The following is an 8,937-nucleotide window of genomic DNA, read 5'->3' as shown; positions in this document are numbered from 1 at the left end:
CACCATGAGTAAACGAACAAGGAATACTTGGCCTGGAGGGTAGAAGGCTTAGGGGGAACATGATGGCTCATGTCAAGTATGAGAAGGACCATTATGTGGAAGAGGAATCAGGTACCTGTAGGCTTCTCTTAGGACAAGATTACTGGAACCTAGGATAAGACTTAGTATAAGGAAAAACTGTCTTACCACTTAGACCACCCAAGAGTGGAACAGGGTGCTTGCTCAGAGAGTGATTTCCCCTGCAAGTGTGCAAGAAGTAGCCGGTCACTGTTTGGGAAAAGTCCTAGGAGAGATTCATGCATTGTTGTATGGTAGATTCTAAAGTCCCTTCCGATTTTGAGATACTGTGATCCTAGGACAGTGTAGGTGTGAATGGGAAGGAATAGGTGGGAAATACAGAGATTGTGTAACTAATAGGGTGGAAGAATTGGAAGAAGACAGAAGAAACGTAGATCACTCAATTAAGACAAGAAACTCATGTACTCATATAGTCTAGAAGAATTTACTCTTTTTAGCACCAAAGACCAGGATCATCCGGAAAAGGCTATCCAAGAAAATTCCACTTCAAAGGAGGCCTCAAATCCATGTCTTTCATGGGCTTTTTGGGAGGACGAAAAATTTTAAATATGATTTTAACGATCAGAAAAGAGGACAGTGTGCCATTTGGGTCCTTCTCCCAGTGGGGCCCTAATTACAGGACTGCTGAGGATGACCAAGTGAGAAAGGGCAAGGCACATCCTTGGAAGCAAGCCTAAGCACAGGCCAGGAGAAGTTAAAAAACAGGAACGAGAAACGGGCGGAGAACTGGAAGAGGGAGGAAAGATAAGGGCAAAGTGAACAGGTACATTTACTGTGAATGGGCAACCACCTGGGCTTCCAGGGGTCTCAAGGCACCTCTTTCAGCTGGTTCTCAGGGGAGAGGAGAGTTGGGAATCGGGAGATTGACGCTCTACTGCTAGCTGTGCCCCCATTTCCTGAGTGACCTTGTAGATGTCATATCACCTTTTTGCCTTCTTCCTATGGTCAAAACAGGCATCCTGCTGGCCTCAAAGTGCTTTGGGCTTTACGGAAGAAATTTACGACATCCTCTGCATGTGCACAAAGTGTTTGCGCTCGTTTCCATATTTTGACGGTCGGGGAAGAAGGAGCTGTTAAGAGGAGGGTAGAAAGAAAGGTGAGAAGACTTTGGGGACAATCTCTTAGCTCCGCCCCATCCTTCTAGGGAACCCAGAGGACGGGGATCCGGCAAAGGGCACATGACGACAACCCCTCGACCAGCCGGGCATCCAAGAACGGAGCGGGCATACCCGGGCTCTGCTGTCCGTTCAGCAAATCCCGTTGCAGCATCCAGGGACAAAAGCGAAGCACGCCCCTCCCCCACTAGATGGCACTGAAACACCTCGTTGGCGATTTTCAAAATGCAGGAAGGAGGAAAAAGACAAAAAGAATATGGTGGAGGTGCGCTCATTTTGGCTTGCAGGCCCTGTGTGCAAAGTAGGGTGCAGGACGCCCCCCTCCCAGGGCAGCTCTTTACGTGGCAGTGCAGACTCTCGACTTTGGAGTGAGGGTGAAAATGTGGGGTGAGCGTTAGAGTGAAATACCTAGGATTTCAACTTGGGAGGGAGGCTCCCGGCCTTTGCTGCGCTGTCTCACGTGAGTGGGGTGGTGGGATGAAGCCGGGCTCGCCTGCGGCCCACGCGCGCGAGGTCTGGGGCCCACACTACCTCCCAGAGCCCCCGCACAGCCTAAATCCAGCCGCCACCCAGATAAAGACAACTCCCGCACCCAGGTTTTATTGAACCCCACCTCTCCTCAAAGCGCGAGCCCCCAAGCGTTTTCAAAATATCTATTAATCACACCCCTCCCCCATTAAAATGTTCTTCCTCTTGTCTTGAAAGCATCAGTCAATTTTCTTTTTTCTTTTCCTGCTGAGGAGGGAGCTGGAGGTGGGTGTGTGTCCGGGTGTCTGGTGCTGGCGTGGGGCTGGACTGGCTGGCGGTGATAACCCTGCGGACGCACTCAGCCCCGGGCGCAAACGCCTGCAGCTAGCAAGACAGTGCCTGTGGCTTTCTAGGGGAAAACAAAGATAAAATACAATCCAAGACAGCAGAGACCAAAGGGGACGCAGCGAACTTCCTCAAGCCCCTCTGAATGGCAACTCCGCAATAAACAGTCTTTTCTTTAAAGAACTGCGGCCGATTTGAGGGATTTTTCCACCACCGAAAAGAAATGAACAGGAGATGGAGGCAACATCCCTAAATTTATAATAATGCATGTAAACATGCGACACGCCACATATATGTATATGTGCATTAATATGGATGTGGTTGGGCACATACCTACCTAGACACCATTGACTTGCCTGGTCAAAGAATGAGGCTTAGTTCGTGCTTGGAAAATGGTGCCGTTTATCTTTAAGGAGGCTAGAAAAATAAGAGATGAGGCTCACGTTGCACGGATGACATCACTAGCTTTTGGCTGCGCGCTCCGTGTTCTCGTCTGTGGGTTTTAGCCAAGGCTGCAGCGCCCGGCGCCCGAGCGAGAGAGCGCGGCAGCGGCTTCCTCGGGCGCCCGCACCCGGGCCAGGCGATTTCCCGAGCCCCCCGGGCGCAGCCTGGGCTCCCGCTGCTCAGCACCCGCCGAGTCCGCGAGGCCCCGGAGTCGCCGCGGCTAGAAGAGGAGACGGGGAGGGGAAGCACAGCGACCCAGCCTCCCTCCCCCACCCTCGCCCCATTCACCTCGGAGACCCCCGGGCTCCGGGAGCCTGATGGTGGGATGCCCAGGCAGGGACCGGATTCTCTGCACGCTGCCGAGTGAGCCGACATCTCGGCCCTGGGTGGGCTGCGAAGAAAATGGTGCAGTCTGAGAGCGGCTGACCCCAGTTGGGCAGAGCAGACGCGGTGCTAGGGCGCCGGGGCTCAGGTGGCGGGAGAAGGGGGCGGGTTGTTTTGAAAGGCCGGGGCCACTGTTTTCCTCGGTGCCTGCAGCATTTTCTTTGCACCTGGGCAGCACGTTCCCGGGGCTGCCCGGGAGCCAGATGAAGTGAGGCGGCGGCGGCGGCGTCGCGGGAGAGTTCTGGGGGCGGCCGGGTGGACACTCCGGGAAGAAAACCGCGCTGGGAAGACCCGCATGACGCCCCAGGGGCTGGCTGCCGGGTGGGCGGTGCGCCGCGGTCCTGCGACCTGTCCATGGTGTTGAAAGGCGCCGTGCGCCCAGCTCCGCACCCCGCGCCGTGTGGCCTGCGGGTGCACCCTCCAACGCGCAGCAGCGGCCGCCCAGTCGGCGAAGACCCAGACACCGCTCGTCCGTTCAAGGCGTCTGCGTGACCGCCCGTCGGCCTAGGGGCAGCCTGCATGGCGAGGCCAGAGGCAGACGACCCGGGATCTCGTGGCGAAGGGTCGGCCGGGACCGTGCGCCCACGGGAAGCCCGCCTCTGAGCGCTGCGCGCTGGCCAGACCCGGCAGCGGACCTGCTGGTGACCAGGGCACGGAGATTTTTTTTAAAGACCGGACCCAGAGAGGAACCTTTCTTCGCTTGCAGACCGGAAGGGGGAGAGCCGCTGAGAGGGGGACCTAGGCGGGACTCGGGGCAGCCGGCCCTGACATCTGGAGGCTTCCTTCTCTGGCCGGCCGCATCGCGGGCATTTCAGTTCCTCCTGTTGCCGAGCGGCTCCTCCTGACTCCCAGCCCACCCCAGGAAAGCCGGGCTAGTGCGTCCCGTCGCCGCCCTGCACAGAGAAAGCCCAGCAGCCCCGCCACAGCTGAGGGCACTTGGCGTTAGTTTCCGGCCGGAGGGCAGCGGCGCCCGAAGCCGGGCTGCGTGCCGACGGGGCCGGTTCGGAGCAGTTGCTTCCTGTGGGGCCGGGAGGGGGCGGGAGGTGGCCTTGTCCGGTTCGCCGCCGCCGGAGGCTGCACCTGCCCAGGAGGAGGATGCCCAGGAGCTGGCCGGAGCCTCTCCGGATCAGAACTTTGTAGGCTGCCCGCCCCCATCCCCGCAGTCCTTGGGCCGCGCACCGGCAGGTGGGGGCCAAGGGGGCGCCGCCGCGAGTCCTCCTCCGGTCCCCCTCCCCACTTGGCTCCGCCGCCCGCCGCTTTGTTCCGGGCGCGCGTCGGGAAGGCGAGGCTGCGGCGGATCATGCCCATGGTGTAGCCGCCAAGCGGAGGCATGGCTGCCGGAAGGTTACTGCTCTACACGGGCCTCTCGCTAGCGCTCTGCGCCCTCGGCATGCTGGCCGTGGCCATCTGCTCGGACCACTGGTACGAGACGGACGCCAGGAAGCACAGGGACAGGTGCAAGGCCTTCAACACCCGCCGGGTCGACCCTGGCTTCATTTACAACAACAACAACAACTTGCCGCTGCGGGCGAGCCGCTCGCGCCTGGACCGCTGGGAGGGCAAACTCCTCCGCGCGCGGAATCGCCGGCAGCTCTTCGCCATGAGCCCCGCCGACGAGTGCAGCCGGCAGTACAACTCCACCAACATGGGCCTCTGGAGGAAGTGCCACCGGCAGGGCTTCGACCCCGAGATCGCCGCGCTCATTCGGAAAGGTAAGCGCGGAGGGCCCCGCGCCCCTAGGCCTCGCAGCAGTCTCTTTCCTTAGCCTGGCCGCAGCCTGCCAGGCCGCCCGGCTCCAGGAGGTCAGGTTATCCAGGCCCGCTCGAGCCTTGAAGGGGTAGAACTTGCCCCGCAGTAGCTGCTTACGGAGGCTTAACCTCTCTCCGACCCGGCCCCTTGTCTTGCGTTTGATTCCATAGGAATCATGGTCCAGGGTTTTTATCCAGGGTAATGCTTCATCAGTTTCTGAGAAGAAAGGGAATCTACAATGTTGTGCTGTTAGCAGAGGAATCCCTTTAAGAGCGATGTGTCGGGGTAGACAGACTCCCAGGTTTAATCTTTATTTTAGATGTTGAACTGGGTCATCAAGGGAAATTGGGGAAAACATCTCAGATAGAAGGTCTTATTCATACCAGAAACGTTTGCTAAGTGCTATACTCTACCAAGTATGGTGCAGGCATTGGTCATATAAACATCAATAAATCACAGATCCTGCCCTATTGCAGCTTAAAGCCTGTTGGCCACTAGCATCATACTGCAATTCTTGATTTCTCCTTTTGAGAAAGAGGTTGTCGGAAGTGACTTGTGTGCATTGAATATTATCAGGTTCTAACTAGCACAAAAAAGTAGTTCTTCAAGTAACACCAAGGTAGGCAGTGCAGAAAGAAAAAAAACTATTTTCAGAAAACTTATGTACAAAATATCCGACATGTACCAAAACAGAAAAAAAAAACAACTGCATTTGCTAATGATAAAATTTTATTGGATACTTTAATACGATCACATGCATTTTTAAAAGTCTGCTTATTGATGCAATTTGTAAGTCTTGAATGATATATACTTTTGGGACCATCCTGTTCCATTAACCCACTGAAATACTGTTTGGATATACATGGAAGAGGGATTATGTTGTGTTCTATGGTAGTTACATCCTGGAAGATATGGTGCGATTTTATGATTCTTTTTCTCCCCCCTCCATTTCATTCTCTTCAACTATTAAATGATGATGGCAAGGTAAAAATGATGTTGCTTATCTGTAATCTTCGAAGCCAAAATAGAAAACAGTTCTTAATATCATTTAATATTATAATGCAGGTATAATGCTGTTTAAATATAATTTGTGAGAACAGATGTTCTTTGACTTATAAAAATATTGAAATTGATCAGAAAAATTGTTAATTAAAAATGTCAACTGTTTAAGAATGACAAGCAGTGGGTATGGTCTGGGTAGTCACTCAGATTGAGGTGAGGTAGGTCTATCTTAATGTTTTGTAGGTTCTTAAGAATGACTAGGGATTTTAGCAGATTTAGTTTTGAGTGTATTAATATTACAAACATCACATCCGCTTCCTAGTTAGTCTCTTACTAGAGCAGAATGACCCATTTGGAGCTCTACAACTTTGTAAAAGTATGGGATATTAGAGAATTCAGAGAGCAATTTGAGTTTGGATTTAGAAGTAAGAAAACAAGAGCAAGCAGCATCGTTTCTGACAGTGGGTGACTTTACAGCAGTTTCCAGATTCTCAGACTCATAAAGTTGTTGTTTTATCCATCATTTTCTGCTTTCATAAAAATTGGATTGGTAGGAAGTTAGTTGAAGTGTGGGGAAGAATTCATGTTGCTAATGGCTGACAAAAACTGGTAGGACTTGCTGAAGGACATTCTTGAATTTTCTTCCTTGAATGCCTCCTGGAACAAGACAGGTGTCCTTCCGTCTCATATGATTAACCCCACTTTGAAAAAGGGGGATGGCATTCATGGCTTCTGGTGGTTGCAATGAGGCCTTTGATTTCATGTTGCTCTGCTTGGCAATCCGGCTTGAAAGGTTGACTTGGTCTGTGCACCAGAGGGATTGGTTACCATAGTGACATGTTCTTCCGGTGAAGCTGGAAACACAGTGACAGGGAAAGGGATAGGGGAGGAATGTACAACATTTTGACTTTGTATTGACTGATTTTTAATTGCAGAAACAGAAAATGGACACGGCACAGCAGGGGGATTGAATGCACTGATACCTAGAGCTGGCAGGGCATTGTATTTCACTTCAACTAATGGAAATCCTCTTCCCCATCACCCAAAATGCAGCAATCACTGTCAGTGGCAAGCACCCGCATACCATGGCCGTTTCTGACCGTTTGACATTCTCGTTAGGTATTATTGAGATAGATGGAATGCCAGCCTTACAGATCTTCAGAGACTTAGGTCACTATTTTCATTTTTAATCTCAAAACATAATCTTTGAAAGCCAGATCTTCCTTCTCTGAACAGTGCTAGACACATTTTGGAAATAAGTGCATCTTATATTAGGAGAATTCACTAGCCATTCTAATAACATATGGAATGTAATTTCTAGACTTAATCAGTCAGTATTCTTCCTAGATTGGCAGATTTTAGAAAGAGGTTTAAAAAATGAAATTAATATCCCTTTATTTAAATTTAGGGCATCTTAGGGGAAGATATTTATCTCTCAGTATTCATTATCAGCCTTAAAAAATATCTTGGGGCTTTGTCTTTCTTTGAAATGTTTTAGATTAAAATTCTGGGAGATATGTGTTGGGTAAGGGGAAAGAGAAACCAGAGAAAAGACTATTAAAAACCTGTCAATATTATGGGAAAATTAGAAATTTATCTAAATGGTTATACAGCCCCAAAGAACTTAGTCATTTATTAAATCAATGTTCATTACATCAAAATGTGCTGTTTGTGCATTTTAAATAAAACAAAACCACATAATTAATAAGAAAACAAAAGTCAAATCTATATTTGATTTGAAGATTAAGTCCTTTGGGCTCATGTTCTTTCTGAAATCCATTTTTTTCAGTGCCTGGCTGCCATGATTTTACCCACAAATGTGCATTTCTGGTTACTGTGTATTTATTTGTTTATCTTATTCAATTGTAAGTTCCTGGAGGGCAGGACAAACAATCATTTTAAAAATACAGCCACCAGCTGGATGTGTGCTACTTGGGAAATGTCACATACAAATTGGGTTCATAGAAGTGTATCCATCAAGTGCTTATTCTAATTGTAGGAACATGTGTGGAAATCCAAATAAAGGATTAGTCAGGAAATTGTGATTTAAAAAAAACAACAATGAACCAGTGTGGCTCTCAGAGCAGGTTAATATCTTAACAGATGCTATATAATTTAACAAGATTTTTTGAGCAAAAGCTTTGTTAAGGAATAAGGGAAACAATACTTTTTTGGATAACATATGCCACTGAATGGACATATCACCCACAATCATTATTTTTCACATTGGCTTAGATTTTAATTATTTCCTTTTTGGAGGTAGGATTAGGTAGAGGATGTCGCAAGGAGAGAGTACCCTTGAATCTCCATGTGACCGTATCCATAATCAGGTCCTCTGTCTTCTTACTTTTCCACCTCGTCCCTGTCTCCCTAGTAAGTCACTGCAAGCACTGGGGGACAGATCAATGACAGGATCAGTTTCTGAAATCCAAGAGACTTCCAGACCCTTAGGAGAAACAGCTACAGGTAGGATTTTGTTCCAGGGAACATTTATATTCTTTGAGTAGTACTGAAATGTTATACTGAATGGCTTGAAATAAGTAGACCTTCAGCTGAGACTCTGTAAGAACTTCATTGTTTGATAATAGGCCTTATAATAGAATTTGACTTATATAGTTTCCATAATGATGGAGTGGTTGTCAGTAGTCTGAAACTTATTTTAATAAAACATTGTACATAGTCGCAAATTAATAATGTACTCAGCAAATATTTACTGCACATGTATTATGTGATGGGCGTGCTTCACTAGAATGAAAGGATGAGTAAGACCCTGTCCTTAAAGTTCCCATAGTTTATTAGTGTCACAGAGAATAAATGACAACAGGCAGATGATGAGAGCAACAGAAACAGATGCAGAGACACACAGAGGAGGCAGTGATAGATTGTGTTAGCAGTAAAGTGAGGTAAGGTGGGAGTTGGCGAGGCAAAGTTGCCTCAAGGAAATGAAACCTAAACAAGATTTTTATGAAATTTAGAGGTGGCTGCAGGGGAAGGGCATTTCCGCAAAGGGACCCGTATGCATATGCATAGCCACGGAGGTGTGAAACAGCGCCTAAGCCTTGAGAGTGTTGATATCTGGGGTGAGGAAGAGGAGCAGACCAGGAGCAGGGAGCAGAGCACTGGGAGTCAAGGAGCTTGTGTATTCCTGTCCCCGGTAGCCATGCTGCCCCATGATGTAGCCATGTGTGGCTATTTAAATTGAAAATAACCAAAATTAAATAAAATTAAAAATTTATTTCACTGGTCGCACCAGCCACGTTATAAATGCTCACTAGCCATGTGTGGTTAGTGGCTATCATATTGGACAATGCAGATTAGAGAGTTTGCCCATCATCACAGAAAGTTCTGTTGA

General features: G+C 49.0%; 1 protein-coding gene across 1 annotated transcript in view; it reads left to right on the top strand.

Annotated features, from left to right (window-relative positions):
• Positions 1 to 3,840: 3,840 nt before the first annotated feature.
• The window catches only part of TMEM178B (transmembrane protein 178B), a 329,105-nt gene continuing 324,008 nt past the window's right edge, over positions 3,841 to 8,937 (top strand). Inside the window, exon 1 of the mRNA XM_011359475.2 lies at positions 3,841 to 4,546. Within this exon, the coding sequence (XP_011357777.1) occupies positions 4,165 to 4,546 (382 nt within the window). The 5' untranslated portion in view covers positions 3,841 to 4,164. The remainder of the gene's footprint in view (positions 4,547 to 8,937) is intronic.

This window comes from Pteropus vampyrus, unplaced genomic scaffold (assembly GCF_000151845.1).
Source record: "Pteropus vampyrus isolate Shadow unplaced genomic scaffold, Pvam_2.0 Scaffold48, whole genome shotgun sequence".
Taxonomy (NCBI): domain Eukaryota; kingdom Metazoa; phylum Chordata; class Mammalia; order Chiroptera; family Pteropodidae; genus Pteropus; species Pteropus vampyrus.
The sequence above is the reverse complement of the archived record's forward strand: the minus strand, read 5'-3'. Positions and strand labels throughout refer to the sequence as shown.